The sequence below is a fragment of the Oenanthe melanoleuca genome, chromosome 11, assembly GCF_029582105.1.
Source record: "Oenanthe melanoleuca isolate GR-GAL-2019-014 chromosome 11, OMel1.0, whole genome shotgun sequence".
Classification (NCBI taxonomy): domain Eukaryota; kingdom Metazoa; phylum Chordata; class Aves; order Passeriformes; family Muscicapidae; genus Oenanthe; species Oenanthe melanoleuca.
The window spans coordinates 6,528,023-6,554,585 of NC_079345.1; the positions used below are offsets into that span (position 1 = coordinate 6,528,023).

The following is a 26,563-nucleotide window of genomic DNA, read 5'->3' on the forward strand; positions in this document are numbered from 1 at the left end:
TTGCTGGAGTTGCCGAAGCCCCGTGGCCGCGCTCGTTCCCCAGCCGCGGGCCCGCCATGGCGCCATAGCGCGCTCCGTTTACCCGTCGCCACGGCAACGACCAGGCCCGCAGGACCCCCTCGCGCGGTGCCATAGCTGCCCACGCAGCGCCTGACGCGCGGGCGCCGCGCGGCGGCCGAAACCGGCCCGTGAGCGGAGGCGGCCGCCGGGCGCCTGCAAGCGCTGGGCGGCCCTTGTGTTCCGCGCTGTGGCAGAGCACGCTGGGACTGGGAGTCTCCTACTCTACGGAACTGATGGGAGCAGAGCGGAACGGGGACACGGTTCCCAGCGTGCAGCACGCCGAAGGGGGGACGGGGCTTTGCGTGCTCCGCCTCCCGGGAGTTGTAGTCTCTGCGAAAGGCAGGGGCGAGCGGCCGGGCGTGACGGGGACTGCCCTTCCCGTCGGGCGGCGCGGCCCCATTGTGGGCACGCTCGCAGCCCATTGGCTGCCGGCCGCGGCTGGGCCTCGCTCCCCGCCCGCTGACACAAAGCGGCTCCAAGATGGCGGAGGCGGGCGCGGGGAGCCCGCACGGCGGGGACTCGGCGCCGCCGGGACCGCCCGAGGAGCAGGAGCTGAGCCGGCGCCTCCGCCGCCTCTACCCCGCCGTCAACCAGGACGAGACGCCGCTGCCGCGGTCCTGGAGCCCCAAGGACAAGTACAACTACATCGGCCTCTCGCAGGGCAACCTGCGCGTCCACTACAAAGGTGCCGGGCTGGGGCGGCGGCGCCGGGTTCGGCCTCGGCCCGGAGCGGGGCGGCCCCGGCGCGGCTCTTGGCCCGGCCGCTCCGCGGGCCCGCCGGGCGCGGGCTGAGCCGGCAGCGGCTCCGAGGCAGGGGCGCCGTGAGGGATGCGGGACGGGCGGCGCCGCGGTCCGGGCGCGGGGAGCCTGCCTGGCCCGGGGCCCGGCCGCGCTGCTCGGGCCGGGCTGGGAGCGGCGGCGCTGGGGAGCCGGGGGCTCTCCCGGCCGAGTGTGTGGCCTTATATAACGCTGTGCAGTGTCGCTCGCCCGGGCCCGGTGCAGCCAGACCGGCTGTTTACTCTGTCATCCTGCTCAAAACCCGGCTGAGGGCTCGGATGGCCCCGACACGCTGAGTAACTGGGGCTTTGGCTCCTCGGGTTTACACGGAATAGCTGCTCACAGACTTGTAGTGCGATGTTTTCCTTGCTCGCTATTGGAGCTGTTCTCCCTACCCACCCAGCGGAGAGCTGATTATTCCTTTTCCTGCCTGGCTAGTAAACACTGATGTCATTCCCCTCTTGTGTAATCATTTTTGTCTTCTGTCTGTGTACATTGGTCTTCAGATTATGTCTGTGGGGAGGGGGCGAGGTGGTACTGAGAGTCTTTCTCAAAAACTTCATAGTGAAAACAAAGGGAAAGCTGAAATGTTTGTGCTGTAGGAATTGTTCTTGGTGGCAGTGCAGGGTTGTATATGCTGGTTCTCTGGAAAGTGTTTAAATGGCTGGCTCCGTTTAGAAACAGATCCCTGCTGGCTTCAGATAGTGAGGCTTTAGATCAGGATGTGTGAGAGGCCAGATCCCCTCAGTACTTACATTTCTGTTCTTTCTTAGGTCACGGTAAAAATCACAAAGATGCTGCCTCGGTCAGGGCCACTCACCCCATCCCTGCAGCCTGTGGCATTTATTACTTTGAAGTGAAGATCGTCAGTAAAGGTAGAGATGGGTAAGTGCCTCGTTGCAGCTCAGTGGCTGGGGATGTGTGTCTGGCAGCTCTGCTGGACTCTGGCCTCCTTTCCGGAAGGGTGCGAGGTCCTGTGGCTGCTGGGTGCAGCAGGCAGGCTCAGCATGGGCAGGTTTTGTCCTCATGAACGGAGGGAAATAAGGTGGAATGCCCTGGAAGCAGAGGCACTGGCACAGCTGTGTCCTGAGCTCTTGGAGATGGGCACTTGTAAAGAATTCAGGAAACTGGAGGTCTCTGGTGCGGGATGAATTAAAATAGGTTTTCTTCTTGCTGGCAAGGTCTGATCACTGTGATTTCTGGAATGAAGTGAAGCAGAAGGGAGGAACCTTGAGGTTAATTTTGGACTGCTGCAGTGGTGTTGCTTTGGTGAGGAGAACTGGAGCACTGGGAAAGCAATAAAGGGGAATTTCTAACAAGGTCTGGTGTTCCCTTGTTAATGTGGATTTAATTTTTACTCATTATGAAGGTGTCAGTCTGCTCTGTGTGGATGGTCCTGGCATTGTTAAAGGATGGATACGGCAGGAATATTATCTGGAAGGGAAAGCTACACAGGAGGAGGGATTGGGTGTAATTAATTAAACCAATCCTTCAAGTGTGACATTTGAACTCTGACCAGTTTAAGGGTTGTGGGGAAGGGCAGCAGATGTTCCAACTACAAACCAAATTAAAGTGACAACTTGTTACAGTTGAATTTTTTTGCTGTCATTGTTGAAGTGATCAGTGGCCTACTTGTAAAGGGACTTGTGAAGGATCTCGGGCTGTGCTGCATTTAGGCCCTTGATAATTACTAGGTTATCTGCAAAGGTGGATGCTGGGCTGAATTCCTTATAAATGCAGGGAAAGGACCATCCTTACTCCTTCATTTCACTGACCTGGCTATTAAGTGCTTGTCTGTTTTGAAACACTGTCCTTGATTAGTTTATGTAACTGCTAAAACTGAAATAATTTTCAGTGAGCTTCAATTTTCTGAAGAAATCACATTACAAAAGGTCACTGAACAGCACTTAATTCTTACTGCAGTCTAGATCAGTCTTAAAGGGAGATAACAGAATTTTCTGCTTGCTTTCCAAGGTCAGTTTTTTCTGTATTAATGATCTGTTGTTTTTATTGTATTCTGTAATTACAGTGACCTTCCAGGAATAAGTCCAAAGAGACAGGTCCATGTGTGTTAACACAGCAACCTGAACAGGGGCTGCTGGTAGCTCTGATCTGAGGTCAGGGCAGTGGTGTGGCTTTGAGAGTCTCTCTGATGTCTCAGCCATTCCTGTGCCTTGTTTTTCTTTTGCTGGTAGAGACAGATCCAACTTTTATCTCACACAGGGTGGTGCTGGGGATTTGTGGTTGTGAATTTCCACTGTAGCTGCTGTCTGGCTGTCACTTGAGAAGGTGCTTTTGTGTATCTCACCTTTAATAGTTTGAATGTTCCTGCTGGAGGCTCAGTGTGTTGTACCATTGAACTGTGGCAGAGATCTCTTCTCAGGAGGCTCCCCAGTGTTTATTCCATCATGGTGACTTCAGTTTAAAGGATTAAAGGTCTAGACATCTAAAGAAAGGATTGAGGCAATGAAGTTTTCAAGCAGTGTAAGTGGCAAAGCCTGTCCCTAGAAACAACACTAGGAGCCCTTTAGCAAGGGGAGAGGAATCCTTCTGAGCTCATTCTCAGAATGGATATTTCAGCCTCTGCCCTAGAGCTGGTTATTTGACTTCTGTATGAGGTAGTGAGGTAAGGATGTGAAGTTATTCTCTGTGTATCTCTTTCTGGAGTTTGTGATGGCATTTCACATTTAGGTTTAAAATGTGAGCGATTTGGTTTTGAAACAAGACTTGCTCCAGAAAGGCTTTGGTGAAGTGAATTTCAGGCAGTGTTGAGGAGTCTGATTTTGCTCAAAGCTGTTTTTCTGTGCTCAGCATTATTAGTTTAGGGCTCTGCACTCTGGTTAGATACTGACACTTGAAAGAAACAACAGAATCTAAAGTTTCAGATAAGAAATGGGATAGAGTCTCCCAGTGGCTCTCATTGGAGAAGTAAGAATCCCAAAGCTCACACAATGCCTTTTTGCAGCCTACCAAGGGATGTTGTCTGTGTGTGACATGCTCTGATAAGAGGCTTGAACTGGCATCAGGCAGTGCCATTTTGGATTGGTGATGTCACTGTGGGAGAGAAACCTGAGCTATGGAGATGACTCAGTTGTCAGAACCACCTTTTTAACTTCTCTGTTTTTCATTGGACTGAGGGGATTTAAAACCACTATGCTCTGGTTCTCTCCTGTTTTCTCCCACCACATCATATCCTAGCAGTTAAAACACACATCCTTGCCTCCCCCTGTTTTCCAGGCTGAGAATTTCTGTGCTGACCCCAGAGCCAGCACAGGGGAAGAGGGAGGGAGTGACTGCAGTAGCACAGACACAAGCTGCTCTGCCCTGCCACAGCTGGTAGAAAAACTTCTTTTGGACTGCCTTGTCTCAGCTGTGCCTTAATGCACCTGTCCCAGAAAGGTTCTTTTGTTAAAGGAGCAAGCAAAATGATTTATGAAAACTCTGCCTTTGCCATCGTTGGACTTTTCTGCCTCAGCATTAGTAAAATCATTTCCTGGTGGATATTTCAAAGCAAGTACAACATAAAAAAAATCCATTTGGTGTATGTAAGAAACTTTTAAAATTGATCAGTTTTTCTTAGCTTTGGATCTTCCACTGCTCATGAGATAAAACACAGTCTTTTGAGAGGGACAAGCATGATTCAAACTTACTTTTAGTAGAATGGTGGCTATTTTTTATCCTGATGGATTTAGTCTTAATTAATAAGAGGTCACGTTTATTTGCTGGGGTTTTTTTTGTGTGTTTTTGTTTTGTTTTTTTTCTGGGAGAGGGAGGCTGTCAGGATACCATTGAAAAATTGTCTTGACAAGGTTTCTAGGTAACATGGAGCAAATCAGATCTGTCTGTAGGTTGATCTGTTGCAACTTCTTGAGGGGGGAGATCTCCAAGGTTCTTATCCTCAGAGAGCAGAGGAGAACTCAGTTTGCAGTCTCTAGTCCCAGCCCTCTTGTCACCTCCTTGTCTGTGCTAAGCACACAGGGAGTGGTTCCACAGCACTTTAGGATGATACATGTCAGGGTTGTAGGATTCTGCCCTTGCATTTGTTATATGTTTCTACTCTTTCTCTCATGCAGACAGACTGCTACCCTGTCCTATGTTGAGCTGGTTCAGGGAAATAACTAGTGGAAAGCTGGCCAGAAGATAATTGATGATGATTTCATCTATTGCCATCACTGTCAGAAATTGTTCTTTTTTTTTTTTTCTTCCTCTTTAAATTCAGGGCTACTTTTCAGGGTTCCCTTTATTAATTGAAGGTGAGTCAATAAAAGCATGGCCTGAGCTGGGAGCAGCAACCCTCAGTTCCATTCCAAGTGTTGTTGAACAGTTTTGTTTTAAGATTTGCTGGTGGTTAATTCCTGAGCTATTGTGTGCTTGTCTTCTGAGTGTTGTCAACTGGAACAAAAGGACAAGAGGCAGTGGGTCACAAGTTGTGGCAAGGGAAATGCCAGCTGGACGTAAGAGAATTCTCCTTTGTGAAAATGGTTGTGCACCCAAACAGGATGCTTGAAGAAGCACTGGCATCTGCCTCATCAAATTTGCCTGGGGGAGCCTTCAGTCTGCTGACTGACAGTTTCAGAGTTACTTATGCTTTGGGCAGAAGGATGAAGAAAGAATGTCCCAAGGTCCCTTCCTGTCCAGACCTCTCTGTAAATCTGTAGATGGCTTGCTTCCAGCATTCCTCAGATGAGCAGATTGGCAGAAATGCCTGTGACTCCTCTGTTCCTGAGCTGCCACAAATAACTCAGGCTTTTATCCTGGTGCTGTTCATAACAGCTCAACCTTAGCTGTGTTTGAAGCACTGAGCTCTTGTCCTCTCTCCCTCCAGTACATGGTTCTGTTTGGTGATTTGTCAGCACATCTCACAGCCTCTGTTTCCCCACTGGATGATCTCTGCTTGGTAAACAGGAACAGGGAGAGACTCATCAGGGAAGGGCAGCCAACCCACAACTTAGAGGCTGTTGTGACTCAGAAGGACAAGTCATCCTTGTTGTCCTCTTTATGCTGGGGCAAGGTGAGCTGTCTGTGGGTGACAGTGTGTGTTCCTGACCACCAGTTTGGTTTCTGGACTGGTTTTACCTCCCCCAGCCACGTGCTGGGTTGTGATGGAGTGTGACTGGGGAGGACATTCCAGAGGCCAACCCTGATGATGCATGGGTTCTGAATCCTGGCAGAAGTCACCTGTCCTGCTGCCTCCTCTTCATTTCTGAGCTGCTTCTGGAACAGACAGCCCAGCAGCCTGTGGATTGCCTTTGCTGTCTTTTCTGGGGATGGTTTGGTCTTGGACAGCTGCTTACTCATACTTTGGTGTGCTGGCATCCTGACCTCTCTGGTGGGGACAGGGCCACTGCCTGCCCATAGTGACTGTGCAAACACAGCAAGTGTGCTCTGTGGGCAGAGGAGGTGCCAGGGGGCCCAGCCCTCTATACCAGGGCAGCCCAGTGGTTTCATCAGGACTTTGAGCCATCCCAGGAAGCATCTCAGTATGGCTTTTCTTTTTGCCATGATGTGTTTTTGTGTGCCAGCACTAGTGACTGTGTCATGAGCTCAATTGTACTCAGTCTCTTTTTGCTGGATGAGTACTTAAAACAGGGATTTCTGCATTAGATGGAGACCCAGAAAGTCAGGAGAGGGAAGCTGGAAAGACAGAAGCCACAGGGAATGCTGGTATCCTTCCAGCACCATTCCACAGTTGCTTTGAGCTGTGCAGCCTGTTGTCCAGAGATGTTGGTCAGCACTAGCTTAGGTTGAGGACAGTTTTGTGGGAGAGGAAGAAAAGAGTTCTTTGAGGAGAGTGGCTGAAGAGCTACTCGAGCTCAGTCCATACCATAGTTTATTTAAAGTCTTCCTTTAGCTTTCATACACAAGTGCACCATAAGCTAGACTTAAAAATAGCTTAGTTTCTCTCTGACTGAAAAAGAAAAATAAAGGTCAGATGTGTTGGTTGGTTGCAGTCTGTGCATTAGTAACAAATCATCTGCCCCTTTTCCTTGCTTATGTTTCTCCTTGCCAACTTTCCATTTCTCCTCAGCATATGGTGAGTGTGATGGCTCTGTGAAAAGCCTTTTGCTTGTGTTCTCTAATGGGTTCCAGATGCTGACAGAGGCCTGTCCATGGAGATCTCTGACAGCACTGGCTGCTTGTGCTCAGACACCTTGGAGTGCCCTGCCTGTCTGGATGTGCAGGGCAGGATAAGGGATATTCTATAGGAACTGAGGATTTTTTGTGTGATTCCTGATTTGTCACTGGTAAGCCTGTAAATAATTTATTTTCTCCCACCTTTTTATTTTTTTCCATCCTGGTTTCCAAGAATCCAAAACTAGCACAGAGAGGGAGTTGTTCTGATTGCAGGTAGGTCTGCTTGTTTGAATTTATGCTGTTCTGCAGACACTCATTTAAATGACCCAAGACATAAATAAGGCCCCCAAGTAGATTCCATAAACAGTTCCTGCCTTGTTCCCATTTGCGGATTGCCCAAGCAAATCCTGCTTGCTCAGCTACCAACTGTGCCTTGGTGTTCTAAGGTGTAGAGACTCATTTTCTGCAAAGGTTTTTTTGTCAATTGATGGCACCTTATACAAGTTGTTATTTCTTTGTCATTGTTCTGCTACACTTTTCCAAAAGGGAGTAATATTGAGAGTAGTGTAATTTTCAGTGTAAAGGAGTCATGAGGTTGGAATATCTGATTTGCAGTTGACAGCTTTTTTAATTCCTTTCTTTTTTATCAATGAAGTGGAAATTTAAACTGTGTTTTATAGCAATATCATGGGCCATCCGTTGTTATGGTTGAGTATAATTTTTTCATTAAAATAATTGGTGAAATAAGGCAATGAAGTAGAAGCAGTGATGGTGATATGTTACTTGTGATGTGTGGATTTAGGTATGTCCGAGGTCTGAGATTTCCTAGATTTCAGACTGTGATAATTATTTTTGTTGCTGTTGGGTTTTTTTTGTTCAGCTTCTTAGGAAATTTTGCACAATAAAGAAGAAAAATTTCAGGAAGGGGTTATTTTTGTTTGGTTATATTTTTGTGCCCCCTCCTCTGCTATTTCTGAGTATCTGTTATAGAAAAAGTAAAAATGAGACAAAAACAAACTAGCAAAATCAACATATTTAGACTATGTTTAAAACATTACTATGCTCACTTCTTCAGAATATGTTTGCAGTTAAATCACAGAATAATGGGAGCTAATTATTTACATATTCTAAGCTTGCAGATCTAAGGAATTCTGTTTAATAATTAAATTTTGTAAGCTGGATAACTTTTATATAGGAAAAACCTTTTTCTTTCACTCGAGAAGCCTTGAAATGATGAACTGCTGAAGAATTTATCATTCAGTGTGAAGCTTTGACTCTTTATTCAGCTCTCCACTGAAGCTGAATTGTGTTAATTGTGTTATATTGACTCTGTGGCCAGATTCATTTTTTAAACTGCTTTTCTAGCAATGAGATTTACATTGTACCTGTGATATAAGACTGGATCTCTGTTTCCACACTACAATCTGCCTGCTTGTTTACAAGTTCTTTGTACTGATGCTCTGGTCCACATGAAGCCTTTGTCCCTTGTTGTGGAGATGCCAGTGTGTAAAGATCTGTGAGTTCAGTGTGTGGTGCTTTCCCAGCGCTCGCCCCAGCTCTGACTCTCTGCTGCTCTTTAAAGAGAAAGTGTTCTTATTTCACCAGCACATCTCTCAAAACTTCAGGTGTTACTTTTACTTTGAGATATTTTTCTCACAATTAATTCTCCCCACCAGTTCTTATGTAAATATTGCAGCTACTTCTTTCTGTATTGATTATTAGCAGGTAAATCCTCCTTTCTTAAAAATTGTTACCCATGCAGCCTAAAGCAGAGGAAATTAGCCTATAAGGATGTGAGAATACCCCTTAAAAGACAGCTGGCTGGTGATGGAGTGTTTTCTTCTGATTTAGTATTGCATTTGTATTGTTCCCTCTGTTTTTCAGAGAGGAAAAAACAGGGGCTCAAGGTGTGTTTTTAATCCATCTGTTATGATGGACTGAAATGCAAGATTAGTCACCAAAATGAAATAGTCTTTAAATGGCTTGACCTCTTTTGGATGCCTTTCTGTTATACATTTGTGGTAAATCTTAACATATTTTTTACTGTTTTCTAGGCTTTGTTCATGGCAGAAAAAAAATATTCTGTTACTTAGACTGGCAGTCAAACAATTTTAAGTCCGTTCAGTCATGGAAACCTGTTTAACTTCCCTAATATATTTTCAGTGAGCAGTACATTTGGAAGTGAGGTTGCTAATCAGCAGGACAACCTGAACAAAAATCCTACTTATTCACTTGGGTGTAACCAGAATAAATAATCAGAGAATGAGTATCAGTAATGCTTTGTGCTGTTCCCAGACTTTAGGCACCATTTGCCACTGAGATGGTTTGTGTGTGAACTTTGTTGGATATCAGCTGACTTGGAGAATGAGTCAGCTGCCAAGAGTGAAAAAAATAATAAATTGGTGGGACACCTTTGCTTCAACTACATTTGCATTTGACCACAGGGTTTGGGGTTCTTTGGATGTGGTGATGTTTGGGGTAGCAGATGGAGAAACTGGTTATTCCTAATAGATTTTAGTGGTGATTTTACCCTGGTGGTGCTTGTATTATGCCTTTCTTTCTCAAATGGTGCTCAGGTCAAGTCTTTGTGTCTGTATTTTCCATCTTTCAGTGTTCCTACAAACATTGTTAATCTACATCATCAGTCTTCCTTTCCTGAAGGTAGCACAGACAAGGGATGGGTTTGGCCCTTCTTAGAGCTGGCAGATACCAGTTAAACGTGATCCTAAAGCTGGAAGGGAGCTGGGAATATGATAGCTTGGTCTGTCAAAAATAGCTTTTCATTCTTCCTCTGTCATTTAGTCACTAATTACTCATAACCACCCTGAGAAGATGTTTTGTTACTGGATCACTGCCTCACAGTTTGTCCTGCTCACTCACCTTCTCTTCCACAGTCTTCAGCTTTTAAGGATTCTCTGCCTTTTTAAGGGCTGATGTACAATGGACTCCTCCTTGCCTCAGGATACTTGTAGTTGTTTTTAATGAGCTCTTAAAAATTTATTTTCTTCCCTTTATCCCCTTCTTTTCAGCCTTTCATTATTTGTCTTTACTGGCCTCTTCTTGGGGAATTGGGATTCTTCCTGGAGCCCATCAGTGCTATTGCTGAAGCGCCATCACAGAACAGCACAAATAAAATCAGAACCACTTCCACTCTGAAGATTATATTCTATTATGAAGTAGTTCCAAAATATTTGTTGTTAGACTAAGGAATTGGAGACTGTTTTAAGGCAGTGAAAAAACAAGTTACATCTGTTAAAAAAAATTACCTATGGCATGTAAAATACTGGATTCCAACAATGTTCCCCTTCCCCCACCAGAACTTCCACAATGTGGTTTCAAGTGGTGAGTTGATAAGGGTTATCATTTCTAGCCACTCTTTAAACCTGGCATGAAGTCAGGACCCACCTCAGACAAGAATGATAGTTCAGAGCTTTGCACAAGAGACTGTGAAAGTCTCTGAAATGCCACCAGTGTGGTGTGTTATTCATCTCTAACTTAATAATTTAGTTTGTTTATTTTAGATTTAACTGTGCATGTTGAAAGAATGGGGTGCATGATAGCTGGGAGGACAGGATTCCTGCCACATAGGTGTGGTTATTAGAAAAAACTGCAGGATACAAGAAGCCTTGGAATCACAAACCTCTGGAAGAGTGGAACATCCCTTGTTTAAGTGGTGGCTCAGTGGGATTGCTTGGCTTTGGCTGAGCCATAAAATGCCAATCCCAGGAATTTCTACGGCGTGTCATGTTAATGTTGGTTCACAGCTGAGCAGGGAACTTTACTGGAAGTCATGACCTAAAAAACAGTTTATATAACCTCTCTGGTCTTAACTCTTTCATGTTTGGACCTCAGTGCCTGTTGGCATCCCTGGCAGTCTTGTTTCAGCCTCCTGTACTGTGCCAGGGAGGGACTGGCTCAGGAAAGAAGAGTTTGGGCTCGTGGCCATTACCCAACCAATGCTAAACCAATGTATTTTTCTCCCTTTTGTTTCCCCAGCTTTCAGATGGGTTGAATTTTGTCTGGCATCTGGGTGAACCTCACAGCCACTTGAAAGAAGAGTGGCAGGGATTGTTTCACCATCCTGACTTGGTACCTTTTAACAGGTTAAACAATAAATACAGGGTAAACCTGTATTTATTATTTATACTGTCTTCTCCTGGCAGAACCTTAATAAATCTGCCTTGCTAATTGTCAGCTAGTGTTAGAGATGAGTACTCAGTCTAAGTGTATTGGAGAAAGTCTTGCAGCATTTTGGGTAAAGAAATACCTCCTTTTTTTCAGAGTATACTGTTTGTCCAGTGAGGACCATGGGCTAATTGCTTTTTCCCTCCTTCTGCCCTGCCTTCATTTTGCACATAGCAGTGCTTCCCAGGTGCTGGGTGCTTTCTGTGGAGATGTTCTTTGCTCCTGGGATTCTTGAAACTGAAGACTGTAGTACAGGTTCTGTTGCTGTGTTCTCCTCTGTTCTACTCAATGAGTTCTTCAGTCCTGCACTGGAAAAGTCAAATAGAATCAAATCCTGGAATTTCAGTATTGGCCACTTGCTGTCAAAGGGCAGATCTGTTCTGAAGTTTTTCTGCTGGGTTCACAAGGATTTTTGTGGGTTTGCTCATACAAAGTAGCTTTAGAGTACACAAAAAATTTCTCTTACATTGACTTTTTGGCAGGTTCTCTGGGTATCATGTTTGTTCTGGAGAAACATCTTTTGACTCGAATTGCTTCTCATATGGGTGGATTCCCCTTCTGGGACAAACTAAACACAGCCATCAGTGTCTCCTCTACTTCTATGACTATAATGTTTAGAGCAGCCTCATTAAGAGATCTCTTTGTTTCAGTTTAGGTCAGTTGAATGTTGTCACTCCTGTGAAATAACTTTTCTCATTGTTTTTCAGATATTTATAATTTCTGCCCAGTGACAATATATAATTCTTCCTGAATCAGTGCATTTGAGATCTTTTGTATTTTCAAGAATTAAATTTTAATTCAGAAGTACAGTCATCATTTTAGTTTTCCATATATTTTCCAAGGGAAAGTCTTTTATTGACAGAAACAACAAAAAAAACCCATTTTTTTTTTTAAGCAAACAAATTTAAAATGCAGCTTTAAAAACATCTGCACTGCAGAGTCCACCACCCAAGTTGTCTTAGGAGGCAGAAGTGAATGCTGTCCTGTTTGGATGTCACTGTGCTGGAGCAGCTACATGTTGGTGTTTACTGCTGAAGCACTTGGGAACTGGGAATGGACCCAAAAAGCTTTGTGTCTTTGAGCTTAATCACAGCACAGTCATGGTGCTGTAAGACTTAGAGGAAAATATCCTGGGAATACTGCTGGTTGTGTGTGGAGCCAGCATCTTCTGACATGAGAGCTTTTCACCAAGGTCCTTCTTTCTTCTGCTGAGGCCAAGGGCAGGCAGGGTGTGGATGAAACAGGCAGAGCTGATGTTGTGGCTGGTGGTTAAGTGTGCCTGATTCAATCACATTTTCTGAAGCAACCAACACTGGGCAGGGCTGAGGTGAAGTAGGAGTCTGGAAAAATTTGGTGCTATGGTAACTGCTGAGCTGCTGGTGAGTGGAAACAAGACTGTTCTGACTGAATCACCAGCATGTGTCTGCGTTTATTTTTGTCAGTCTGCTCTGTTTGGAATTGGTCTACTGATGCAGCATTTTTGAAGCTTCAGATTAGGTGTGGGGGACAGGTCCAAGTATTCAGTGTTCACTGGTGAGAAGATGGTTTTAGGAGGTCATTTTTGCTTAGCTTTGCATCTTACCTATGATGGATAATGGATATAAATGTATTGTTACCCCCAAAATTATGTTTTTCTCTGTTTGAGACTGGGTGCTGACATTCCTGTGCATCCTTGTTTTGTTTTTTTAAAGAGGCTCTTTGGATCTCTCAAAAAGGAACTCTAGTTCCCCACAGGGAATCTGTCCACACCAATATGGTCCAAAACTATGGGTGATGCAGGCAGGCCATAGAGATTTATGTTGAATGACATTGAATATCATAATTGATATAATGGATTCTTTATTAAAAATAAAAAAAAAAGGCAGTAGTTTGCTCTTGATAATGCCCACAAACACTGTTTAACTAGAACTGCGTTTGTTGCATACACAAAACTGATTTGGAATTGAGGAAGTGAGAAGCTGTTCTGCACCAAGAAGTTCAGAAAGCATCTGGTGCTTTTGGGGATGGTAGAGTTGAAGATTAATTCTTTTCCTCCCAATTTTTGAGAGAATAGAGTGATTTTTTTAAATTTTTTTTTCTCAGAGGCTTTATTGATCTTAAAGTTTGTTTCATCCATTACTTCTGGTACATAAATAGATTATAGATGGGAAAAGCAAAGGAGCACTTTCTAAAACGAAACGCAGCAGTCAAGTCTGTGACAATTTGAAGTTCTGGATATAAGCTGTGGGTTGTGGATTTGAAGCTCAGCATGGTGAGGGAGTCTGTTTTTATTTTAGGTTGTCTGCAAATTCTGTCTAGAGTTCTACAGCCATTATGGTCTTATTTTTAAAGTTTGTCTTGAGCTTTAAATGGGAGCAGAAGTTGAAGAGCAAAAAAACTCTGAACCAGGAAAGTTTGTGGTCATGTTCCTTTTTTTTAGCAACATATTTCCATGGTGTTGTGTATCTAGATTAAAGTGTAATCTTAAATTTAGAATTTGTGGAGTTGTAGTGCTTGCTTTTTATAAAAATACAAGCTTCCAGTCTCAATTTAAAACTATGTTTTCTGAAAATGGAAAGATATTATTGTATAAGTTTTGTCTTTGGTTACATGCATCAGATTTGCTGCTGTACACAACAGAGAGAGGGTGAATCTGCACAGAAAATAGTGAAGTTAAGCAAGATAAGCTGGGTGATGACCTATTTTATCTGAATTCGACAATTAGGTTATTTCCTCTAATTTCCAGTGTTTTCCTTGGTGTTGCCACCCTTATGGTGCAATACAGTGCAGAGACCCAGCAAGGGCTGGGGACAAAGGGCACCCATGGAAGTGCTGCAGCTGGGATTGCAGTGGAGCTGTGCCAGGGCTGTGTGCAGAGGTGTCCTCTGCTCAGTTCTGGGTCTGTTCATGTCAACAGCAGCAGATGTAGAGGCAGAAGAGCAGACAAGCACCCTCAGGCAATAAGGAGGGATGGAGCTGGCTCATGGCCCTGTGCCAGCAGAGTTGTGCTGTGTGATCCTGAGAGGAAGGAATCTGACACCACCACATGACAAAGTGGCCACAGTTCTACAGTGTTTTACCTTCAGCTGAGCCAAACAGATCAGGACAGAAGGAACATTCCCTCTGCCAAGAGGCACATCCTGCTCCTTGAACAAAATTTGTCACAGCCAACAAATTTGGGAGGTCTGGAGCTTGTGGTGTGACCTGGTGAGGTTGGTGGGGATGGTTCTGCCAGAGAAGCAGAATATCCTGCTTCTGGACAGGACTTTGCTAAGTGTTTCAGAGCTGCCAGTGTCAGGATGGGCTCTCTGGTGTTATTGCTCCAGGCTTAGATGGTGCTTTTACATTGAGTTGAAGCAATTGGGTGCTTTGACTCCCAGCTCCACTAAGGCTTGAACAGGTGGCAGAGGTGGCACTTGTCACTGCTTCCATAGAGCTGGCTGCAGTTGTAGCTGTGGACTGAGATCCTGGCTATTTGCACATGCAGTTGGAAAAAAAACACATGGCAAAACCCACCTCTCTGTAGCAGCAGAAGACTCCAGACTCAGTAGAAATAGAGAAATTGAACAAGAACTCTCTTACCTGCCAGTGCACTAAGAAGGTGGCAGGGAAGAGCTGGAGTATTCCCTGCAAATACAGGGGGAAGTCTTCCATATTGTGCCTGGAAGGCTGTAAAAATATCTCCAGATTCAGTTTATTAGAGATGCATATATGTCAGATGACACTGTGAGGCTGAATTTTTAGATTCCATAAATGCCTGCTTTGGAGAGGCTGTTGTGAGTCAGGGAACTCATGAGGATGTAACTTCTGACTTGTGCTCTGAGCAGTGCAGAAAATGTTTACAGCAAAGGTGTGTTTAGAAGTTGCTCCGCAGCACTGACAATAATCACTCATGTTTGGTATCCTTTGAGAAAGGCTATAAAAGGTGCCCAGACCCTGCCACTTCAGTGTTCATCTGAAAACCCACCACCCAACAACAAAAAAAAGCCAGAAAACAAACCTTATAAATTGAAGAAGCTTGTTTAAGAATAGCTAATAAAATCATAAGGGTAAATACTTTGAGATGGTACAGAGACTCTTTAAGAAGACATTTTATTGGAGGAACAGACAGTTGACAAAATTAGACACAGGGATGGGAGGCAATAGGGATACACACCTCAAAAGTTTAAATTTTATTCAGTGAGAAAAATTTAAAGAACAAATTTTTAAGCTTGAAAAAACCCAATAAGGTTGACCAAAATCAGTTGACAGACATCTGGCTAAGGGTCTGAAATTTTAAAGGAGTATTTTTCCTTCCCAAAACATCAGGGATGGGAAGCAAGCTAGAGTCTCTAAAACCAGGAGATAATGCAGGAGAACTTTTTTATGAAGAGCTCTGAAGACAGGAATGTTTAGAGGCTCACAAATTCCAGTCTTCTGTTTTTAAAGGATTATCCTTCTGAAGTAAAAGAGTTAATACAGTAGCAGTGCAATTTGTCAACAAAACACATGCCAATCTTTGTTTTTAAATGATAATCTGGTTCCTGTTAAGGATTAACACAACAACCCATAAAACACAGGAACAGATCGCTGGGGTTATCTGGTCTTCATTCAGGAGTTCTACAGAATCAAATAGCTGAGCCATGGACTATGGAGTGTGACATTAAAAAGCCTTGATTACAGAGAAGAGAGGTGTGTCTGTGGGGTTCCCCCCCCAAAAGATACAGAGGAATGAGATCATGTAGTGCTTCTTCTAAAGTCTCTTCCATCCCTGAGATCTCTGCATCAGAGCAGAACTGTCCTTGTTGCCTTTTTTGAAGTGAACATGAGGTTCAGGAGCTGAAGGGCTCAGGGAGGATGTGCCAGGCTGTGTCACCATGGCATGTGCAGTGTGTGAGTTCAGGGTTGTACAGCAGCAACCAGTCTTTCCTGGGTGATCTCATCTCCTTGAGCACTAGGAAGAGAGCTGGGTTTGGCTGTATGATCACATCAGGACTTGTGTGTGTGTGGCTCAGGGAGTTGTGTTCTCTCAGCGTGGTGGATATCCTGCTCTATGCACTACAAGCTGAGAATTTGTTGCTTCTTTGCTCTTTCTGGAGCCTCTGGGAGCTGGTGCACTTCAGAAACAGAGCATGTTTTTAAAAGAAAGGATTGACTTGTTTTAAAGCACTGTTTTTGAAATCCAGAGAGTCATGCTACCAAAACTTGGAGTGTACAAGAGAGTGGGCAGTGTTTGCAAGGATGGTCTCTTCTCCCAGGTAACAAGATGGGAAAAGAGGAGGTTTGGGTTGGATATCAGGAAAAAAAATCTTCATGGAGAGCACTGGAATGGGCTGCCCAGGGAAGTGGTGGAGGGATTTAAAAGATGAGTAGCTGTGGCACTTCAGGACATGGTTCAGTGGTGAGCGTGGCAGTTTTGGTCAGTAGTTGGACTTGACAATCTTAAAGGTATTTTCCCACCAAAACAATACTATGTCATGCTATTAAAAAAAGTTATAGGCTAAGTTTTGACAAACTTATAGATCTCTAAGGATCAAAATTTCAGTGTAAACAAAAATCAGTCAGTTACTGCCATTTCCATGTGACAGTGACTGAGATAGGGAAGTCAAGGACAGGGAGCAGTTTCTGCAGGGCACTTAATGCACATAACTTGAAGAAATATAACTTTGGGGTGAAATTCTGAAATAATATTTTCATATCTGGTTAATGTTTTATGGAGCAGGTGGCCAAGGACATCACAGGAACAAAACTGATAGAGTGAAAGAATAGAAGGACACTGCCCATAGTCCACTTGGATTCTTACCTTTAGGAGAGCAAGGGCCCCAAAGTTCATTTCAAAGCTCAATAACCTAAAAATATGGGTGTGTTGAAACAAAACCTGAGCTGTGCTACCAGAGGATATTAAGAGAATTGCAGACCATGGAAATCAGCAGAAACAGAAGACACAAAATGGGAATGTGTATAAGTATTGCAGTAAGGAAGAGGAGACACTGTGTAGGCTGGCTTTGCCTTACTGTCCTGCTGGATAGGTGAGGGCAGAATAAACAATACAAGAACAAACAATACAACAATACTGAGCTGCCACTTAGAGTGCAGGATCAAGCTGTGTCCCACTTCCATGGAAAAGTGAGTTCAGTTCTCATTGCAGTTAAAATAAATGGAAAAATGGAGATCAGGAGGGGGAGAAATAGAAACCAAAACAGAGGACATTGTTATGCTGTTATCTGTAATAATCACCTTGGGCTTGTGTTGTGTGATGCTGCTGGCTCTGGTTATTCCCTTCTTCTCAGAGAAGTTACAGAACTGCAAGTGTAGCAGGAGCACTGAGGTGGAGATGAGCTCCCATAAGAACAGCTGAGATTAACCAGCCTTGAGAAGGGGCCTTTGAGGGGTCAGGTGTGAATCAGGATTTCAAAATTCTCAAGAAAGTTGTCAGGGAAATGCTTTTCCTATCTCTTCCAATTTTAAAAATGCAAGCGTGAGGAAAAAAAAAATGGGTTGAAATTGAATGGGGACCTGTAGGATGTTGCCTTTTCAAAAAGCTTATAAAGGTTCAGCAGGTGAGATTGTGTAAAATACCTGCTGAGCAATGAAAGAGTGTTCTTGGAAAGTACAGCTGTGTTCTCTGTCCTCTGCATCCACTGTCAGCTATCTTTGGAGATAATACATCAAGTTAGACAGACATCTGTCCTCATATACTATATCTGCAGTTAGGTGTTTTTTTACTGTCTTGTTAATCACCTATATAAATAGTTTTTTTCTGATAAATGAGTAAAAATACCTCACAAATACCAACTTGGAAATTAAATTGTTGATTGTTGTCCAGTCCATTTCCTACCAATTAAAAGCTAAATAGTAGCTGTAGTTGTACATTGGAAACCTGTCAGTTACTAAAGGAGACTTAAATTTTGTCTTGGATTCAATAAAAGACATGAGTAATGGAAAATTTTAGTAATTTTGTCATTCTTAAATAATTTGTGTGTGAGTTGGGTTTATTTTAGTGCTGTATTTCTGCTGCAGGGAATCTTGTGCTATGACCATTCTTTTGCTTGACTGATACTTTGGTTTTTTTGAAGGTACATGGGAATAGGACTTTCTGCTCAAGGAGTCAACATGAACAGGCTTCCTGGTAAGTCACTGTTAAAGTTTGTTTTGATTTGCAATCTGTGTTAAATGTTCATTTGAAATAAAGATTTTTCTTTATGTATATGAATTAGTGAATGTGTGTTTCTATTAATAAAATTGCATTACTGTAATTGTCTTGTATCTGGAAGTTTCAACCTTTTGAGTGTTATCTTAAATTGAGTTACTGGTGTTGTTAATGCAGCAATGATGATTTTAGCAGATAATAGAAATGAAAAGTAAACTAATGAGTAATGGGCAAGATGATGAACTTTCAGACAGGTAAACTCTTCTTTGTAACTGAAAAGTAAGTAGGAAAATCATTTTGCATTTATGCTGTATACTCCACTTATTTACATGAAAGAATCTGAAAATGACAGGATAATTGGCCTGTTGTATTGTCTCTCTTCTTTTCTTGTTCCCACTGAAAGACTACAGAAATTGAGAGTGGTACTTCCAGTTAATATTGTTACTTCTTTTGTTTGAAATGTGTGTTTTGAGGCTTGCTGCTAAGTTGGTTGAGTGGCTTCTTTTTAGAAATAAATAATGGGCAATCCTTCTTTGACAATATGTAATTTATTGAGTAAAATAACAATTTCTAGGTATGTATTGATGCAGTGACTTCTATGCTAGAAATTCTTTCACCTGGCCTTGAAATTGGAAGTTTGTGTTTGGTACAAAGTAAATGTTCTCCAGATGCCACAGTGAATGACAGCTGGTCAGTGGTGGGGGCTTTATTGGCTTTGGGTGTTACTTCTGGTGAAGTTGTTTTAAAAATTAAATCTGTGTTCAGCCCTTGTTATGGATCTTGGTATCTGGAAAGGAAAATGTTTTGTGCATGTCCTAACAAAAGAAAGATCAGGTAACTGTCTTGGGGAGAATGGTTTGAGTGACACCTATGCTTTAAAGAATTTGTGTCTTACTGCAAACGTTATTTGTTTGTAATTGTTGTGACAAATGCACTAGTCAGTCCTACTCTGTTTTACTTTCTCTCCCCCCAGTCCTCCTGATCCAAGTGGGATGTGTGCCATGTGCAATGCAAAGCATGACTCTAGTCCCATCATATCTTTCCAGGGTTGTAGTGCTTGGAAAAGTGGTTGTTTGGCTATTAATGGAGCCTGTTCTGTTCAAGAAATGGCTCTATGGTATATGTGATGGAAAGATGGAGCAATGTACTGTAGATTCAGCCTTGCAGATGGTTGGTTGGATTATGCTTAATTTAGGATTCTCCTGGGGTTATAACACAGGTACATACACGGTTCAGTACTAACCTGAGACGGTGTGTACTGAATATCTCAGGTGTGCTGTCCTGAAATTTAACAGCCAGTGTAATTTCTTCTTTTTTTTTTTTTTTCCCTTTGGTGACTAAATTACCCAAACCACTTCTGATAAATGGCTTTAAAGCCCAGGAGTTACATGGGCTGCAGTTGTGGCTAGTTTGAGTCAAGGTGCCTATATACCATTGTCATTTCTCGAGAGAGTGTGATGAATATAGCAATTTTTTCTCTCAAGTGAAATAAAGCTTAAAATGAACTTGAGACTTGAGATAGTACTTATTTAGCAGTGAATTGTACAAATTTGATCCTATGAACCTGTTGTTCGTTTGATCACATGCAGGTTATGCTGCCAAGAGTCATTCTGTGGTCATAGTTAGGTTGCTTTCCCATCATCTGTGTAAGTTTAACTGCATGGTTCTGTATTACAGCTCAATAATTATCTTCCTGGCTTTTGGAGAATGAGTGTGATTTTTTTTTTTTTAATATTTTTTAGTACATTGTTCAAGTAACTGAAGTGAGAAACATATTTCCAGGCTTAACTGTTATCAGGTCCTTCACAGCACAGAATAAGTGAGAGCTCACAAAGAAGTGACAGACTTTGGAGTCTTGACTTGGCTTCGCATCAAAGTGTAATTTTAACTTTTTGTGACCTGAAACCCTGCCAGGTTTGTCTCCTTAGGCCCTTTCTTAGTCACTTCTGCTTTAACAGATCGATTTTCACTCAGTGTGCTGCCAGGGAAGTGTGTAACCACTACAAGTGGTGGTTGGGAGTACAGGAGCCAAAGTTGGTCCCTTTCTTGTTCCCAGTTTCAGTGGGGATCCTTGGTGGCACCTTGGGAGTCCTAATTCAAATAACAGTGTTACTGCTGGGTTCTGTCTCAAACTCCTTTTCTCCCCACAAAGACAAACACTTCAGCCATATCCAGTTCCAAGTCAGGGCATTTGGGCTTTATTGCCAAATTTATTTTGGCTTCAGCCCAGCTGGGTGCTGGTGGGGGTGGTGCTGAGCTTTCTCTGAAGGTTACAAGTGTGATTGGAGCCACATGAGCTGAGTTCCCTTAACTATCCCTGTCTGTATTGGGAATAGAGACTGTTTTTAATTGGAGAGTTCCCCATCCCTGTTAGACTCAGGGTTTCTTTGTGCTGTGCTTTGAAATTCAGTCATCAGGTCTGAAATAACTGTGGGATTATTATTAACTACCAACTTTTGTGATCCTGTCATATCTTGATTTTAAAAAAAAATTTAAAGACATTTAGAACATTTACTAATAAGCATTCTGTTTTCAACCAGTGGCTTTTAGTGAAATGTCTGCTCACTTCTTTCCCCACATTCAATTTTTTTTCATGTGTGCTCAGCATTTTGGTATTTGAGGATGCAATTACATGTTGCAGCTGAACTGATCTAACTCCCTGTCATCAAAGGAGAGAAACCTGAACCTTCCCTCCTCCCCACCCCATCTGCACAGTCACTGTTCATCCCTGGTGCAAGCCTTTGGCTTTGCCTATTGTCACTTTGGCCAGGCAGGAACCTGCCTGCCCCTGCTGTGCTGGAGTTGTGGTGGGCTGGTTCTTTCAGGACTCATGGGGCAATGGTCTTGTTCATCCTGCAAGTAATATATCTGCAACCTTTTTTTAACATTTTATTATTACTATTATTTAGCCCTCAGTCCAGTAAGTTTTTCTGAGCCCTGCTGAAAACACGTTGGTGGTTTGCTACAAGTTTCACCAAACCTTCATAAAATGGGAAGATGATAATTGTCCTGTCCTTAACATGGATGAGACTGCACACTGAAAACGAGTCTCTCCTGCATGTGATGTTCTGCATTAGTTCAAGTCTTCATGCTGTTGAGAAATAACATTTCATTTGTTTGAGCTTTTTGAGGGTAGCCCAGCAGGAGCATAGAGCCAGACAGAGAGGGAAGGTGGGATGAATCTCTACAGTAGGAGCAAGTTCTTAATTCAGCCTAGAATATTGTGAAACCACACCCTTAGGCATACCCTGCTTGGGTTTCTTAAACAGCATAGATAGGAGCTGGCCAATCACTTTTAGAGACTTTAAACACCCTCTGGTTAATAAATGACTTGCCCTGCTATGCAGCATTGTGCATGCTGAGGAGGGTGCCAGCTTTCACTCACCATCCTTTGGTTTTCAAAAACATTGGTAATTTTTTCAGCTTGCTTTTCAAACAGAAAGATACTGCTTGGCTTATTCACTGCCTGCCTGCTTCAAACTCTCTGTTAAAAAGAGCAAGCTCTCAAGAATATTTTATAGACTTGAATTAGTGTGCAGCCAGATAAATCAGGACAATTTGGTATAGAGAAATCTGCTCCCTATTGGGGTTTGGCTTCTGGGTCTGAAGTGCTTTGAGCCAGGTCAGCAAAACCAGAAACATTTTGTCCAGGTGTCTTGAGTCTTTTGTTCAGCAAAAGGTCCTTGTGAGCAACCCTTTATCTAGACATAAAATAGGAATGAGCCCTGGGAATTAAGAGTTCCCCATGCTCTCCTCCTCTGTGAAAGCCATCCTTTGTCCTCCAACATGTCAGTCCAATGTGTGGACTGGGATTTCCGTTTTAGCTTTGTTTGGAGATCCTTTCCTTTGAATTTTCTTGCTTATAGGTTTCTATTGACATTTGTAGGTAGGACTTGATTTCTTCTCAGCTTATTTTACAAGCTGTCAGAGGGAGCATGACTGTTGAGGACTCTGTCCTCCTGTTCCTTCTTTTAGAGGAAAAGTTACTTGTTTCTTCCTTAGGGATGTTCCCAAGGATTTTTCATGCTGGTGTGCTCCCCTCTGGGAGCAATCAGAGAAGGGAGGCTGGGTAGGTGTTGTGTCCTAAAATCATAGAATGTCCCAAGTTGGAAGGGATTCACAAGGATCATTGAGTCCAACTCCTGGTCCTGCACAAGTGAAAATCTCATAGGAAGATACTGTCCCTCATTAGAGTTGGGGATGGATTTCTGCAGAGCCTCTGTATTTAGATTTTCAAACCTCAATTCCACAGGGCTCTGGCAGCCTCACGTAATTTTTAAGTTAATCCTGCTACAAGTGGGAAGTTCCACTGAAGTCTTCCAGATTTTCCTTCTAGCCAGTTTTGGTTTAGTTTTGGTGTGGTTTATTTTTAATTCCTTTTCCTTTTTTCCTTTTCTTTTTTTTGTGATTGCCATGGAATCTTTCTACTTCAAATGTATTTAAGGAAGCTTTCAGTTTATGCTTCGGTTTGTCACTTTCTGTGACTCCACTGACAAAGGGCTTGTGCTGAAGGACTCAGTCCCATGCTAAATGTAGTAATTATAGAAGCTGAGACCTCACCAAATCATCTGATCTGAAGCGAGTTCAATTATGCATTAGTCCTGCCTGACAGGTGTATGTCTAAACCAGCCTTTCATTATTTTTCTGGCAACTTCTTCCAACACTGTCCTTGTGTTGGAAACCTTTCCTAATGACAAAGCTGAATATCCCATGTAGTCTGAGTCTATTCTTGGATCACGTGGAGGTAGAAAATAGTTAATTTCTTTCCTCTTTGTAGCTCTATACACGAAAACCTCTATCACTGCTTTGTAGTCTTCTCTTCAAATCATACATCCTTGGCGCTTCACCCTTCCCTGTTTGTCAGGTTTGCTTAATTTACAACATCTCTTGTAGACGTTTTCTGAACGTTTAATCACTGGATGTATCACAAGCACCAGTATCTTACTTTTTATAGTAAAAGAAAACATTAACATTCAGAGCAAGTCCAGGAAGTGGCTCTTATCCCATCTTGCAGGCAAGGACAAAGGAAAATCCTTGCCAAGCTTTCACAATTCTTATGGCTTCAGCAGAAAAGGGAGGGAAGAAGCTACGTGGTTACCTGGGAAAGGAAAGCCTTTGGCTTCTAGAACAAGCAAAAGCCCTGAAGTATGGGATTAAATACATGAACAGTATTTGGCAAAAAAACAGTGAATCAGTCTGCTTTCAGAGCCTCTTGGCTGCATCAGCAGCTTGGACACACTGCTTGATTTTCTGTCTTTAGAAGTAATTTCTATTAAGTTTATTTATTTATGCAGCTGATGAAGCTCTGGCTTGTAGTACCTTATGGTGTTTGTCCTGCTGCAAAGCTCATTCAGAGCTATCCTTAAAAACAGTTGTCCAAAAAGGCATGTGGGATTTCTACAGGGTGTCACAGCAAAGCCTTAGACAGGTGTTAGTTACACATGCAGTGAGTCCTTCAGCTGGCTGTGCCAGTTCCTGTCCACAAAATTGCTTATGCCTCTGGTACCCTCTAATTTATCCTATCAAACCAGTTTGTGGGGCTGCATGTGAAGTGGTTCATGTAATTGGGTTAATAATTATGGGTGGGGGGCATTGCTTGATTCTGGGGTTGTTATTAACTTAGATCTGTCCACTTGTCTGGTTCATCACACAGGTAATGCAGTTGAAATAGCTCCTTTGGGAAACTTTATTCTCCTGAATCACATGGTTAACAGTGGTGAGAGGTTATTTTTGATAGAAGGAGATATGTGTTGAAAACCTCAATTAAATTTTCCCCCAATTAACATTATCCTGATCATGGAGACATTTTTACAAAGGGGCGTCTTTCCAGGTACAGTCTCCCTGAATTTTTATTTAGGCTGAGAACTTCTCATGAAGCTTCACTTGAGTAGCCTTTTTGCTGAGTTAACTATGTTTTTACCTGAAAGCATAATTTTTATCTCCTAAGAGATACGTTTAGAAAGGGCAGGTTTTAGCCAGTGGAAGAAAAGAGGGCAAAGTGGTTCTCTGTGATGGGTCAGCTCTAGAATTATTGAATCCATTTGTGCAGAATGGGTTTTTAGAAAAATTCCTCACCACATGAGACCTTGTGTGGGTGAAGATTATTGTGGTGCATAGAGCAGTGGTGGATAAAAAACATACACTGCCAAAAAAAGATGTGTTACAGCAGATTTGAGATTTCTGGCCTTTATAAGTCAGAGCCCTTTGGATTTATCTACATGAGTCTCTTATTTTTGGAGGTTTATTTATGTAAGTGAATCTCCTGGTTATCACCACTGCCTGTACTTTTATTTACATCTTTGGTTGTGCTACCCCGTTTCTTCTAAATTAAACTGCAAGATGCACTCCAGAATCACAGTTAGTGCACTCCAGCCACTAATGAATGTTCAGTTCACTACACAAGGCTAAGCAATAAAGCTTACCCAGCCCCATTTGAAAAAAAAAAAAAAAATTAAAAATATCACATAGTGGCAGAAGTGTCCTGAGACTGGTTGAAACTGATTGTTTCTTTCTTGAATCTGTTCTTACTGTACTGTACCATCTGCTATTTTCAAAATAGCTTCTATTTATTTTTTTTTTAATTTAAGTCAAAATTGAGGTCACACTAAAGAAATTAATAAGAAATTTGGGGGTCTTGTAATAAAACAAAAGGATTTCCTTTGAACTTAAGCTTTCACATATTTTTAGTGTTAAGATTTTTTTTTTCCCCATATGGAATCAATCTTGTGTTCATTGTATGTAAAATGCCATCATAGGAAAGTAATCTGAGGAGCACTTAATTTTTGTTTATCCTAGGCATACATAACTCATTATATTGTTACCTTTTTCATCTTCACTTTAAATTCTATGTGTACATGTAATCTTTGTATATTTTAATGGCTGCCCTGCTGCATTATATGTTGAAGAATCTGAGTTCCTCTGGCATTACTTAACTCATTCTCATCTTTTCTCATCTTGCTTCTGCTCTGTGCTGAACACCTTTTAAAATTAAAATTTAAAACCACAAATTTCTTTAAATTTGAAATTTTAGAATTCTCAAAATTATATGATCTTTATTAAAAAATTAATTCTTTTGTCTTTGGGAATCCTTGTCATTTGTGATTGACTTGTCCACTTCCTTTCAACTTCAGCTGAGTTCCACTGAACTGCTCAGTTGTCCTCTCATCGAATGTCATTTTTCTCTTTTTTCAGTTTTTAAGTTTATGTGTTGAGTTCACCTGAACTTGTATGAAAATTCCAGCTTGAATATTGAAACAGATTTGTTGCATGTGCTGTTCATTCATTCACATCCCACAATGTGAGAGCTGTTTCTTTGCCATTCTTCAGTTTTTCAGAACTCATTAATGGGCTTTCTGACAAAAGCTCTGTCCTCCCACGCTGCCATGCTCTGCACATTTGGGGTGTTGCCCCTGTGGTGCTTATCATGCAGAGCTGAGCACAGCTTGGTTGGGTGGATGTGTTCTGGAGCACGAGCCTTGTGCTCAGGGCTGATACTGCCTGAGCTGGTGTGGCACAGGGGGGTTGGACAGATGTGTTATTTCCCTCATGATACCTCTGGAGGGTGACACCAGAGTGATCAGGTCCCCAAATAGGGTCAAACCTGATGCTGTCAGGTGTGTTCAGAGCTGGAGAGTAACCAAGCCAGCTCCTGAAACACAGAATTGGGATGAATTACCTTCTGAATTAAGGTTAAATTTATCCTATGTAGATGAAAACTAGGACTGTATAAAGTTCCTGCCTTTTTCCCTTTCTGACTGACGGCAGAACATGTGTTTGCTCATATTGATTGTGATGATTGTCCTGAGTGAGCAGGAAAAACTGCTGCCATCATTTTGGTTGGGTTTTTAGGAAAGTGTTTGGTTTCTTTTCTATTTTTTTTTTCTTTTGGTCTGTTCAGTTAGACTGACTTTGGGCACCCAGACTTCAGGTTTGACTGGAGAAGCAGAACTGAGGCTCCAGCTGAGCTCTCAGCAGCTGTGCCTCACCCTGGAGTAGTTGGGAAAGTGCTTTTCCATTAAAGTTGAACAAAACAATCAGTATTTCAAGACAGTAATCCTGGCCCTGGAAAATAACCAAAGAAAGTGTTTCCACTGGCCATTAAGTGCTCAGGCATCAGCGTGGGTAAGTGATTCTTAGCGCTGTCCTGCACTTTTCCATGCGCTGATTTTTGTGCAGTGTCTCTTGCAGAGCTGGGCTGGCCTCTTTTAGAGGTTCTGTGGTCTGTCCTCATGTAGCATGTTCCCAGAGATGTATGGGTATGCTGGAGCTCCTGTCCTTGTGTGGATCTCTTTGTCATCCAGCAGGTTGTGTTGGTTGTGTGCCATGTGGAAGCAGAGTTTCCAAAGCAGAGCAGTGATG

The 26,563-nt window shown here is 42.7% G+C and overlaps 1 protein-coding gene across 5 annotated transcripts in view; it reads left to right on the forward strand.

Annotated features, from left to right (window-relative positions):
- The first annotated feature begins 338 nt into the window (after positions 1-338).
- Positions 339-26,563, forward strand: part of RANBP10 (RAN binding protein 10) — a 67,224-nt gene continuing 40,999 nt past the window's right edge. The window contains exons 1-3 of one of the 5 annotated variants that reach the window (XR_008841362.1): positions 339-745; positions 1,611-1,722; positions 18,132-18,184. Coding sequence is in view for 1 of the 5 variants with exons in the window: in XM_056500434.1 (XP_056356409.1) it covers positions 541-745; positions 1,611-1,722; positions 18,132-18,184 (370 nt within the window). In the remaining 4 variants the exon portion in view is untranslated. The remainder of the gene's footprint in view (positions 746-1,610; positions 1,723-18,131; positions 18,185-26,563) is intronic. The other 4 variants (XM_056500434.1, XR_008841361.1, XR_008841360.1 and 1 more) reach the window with 4 other exon arrangements.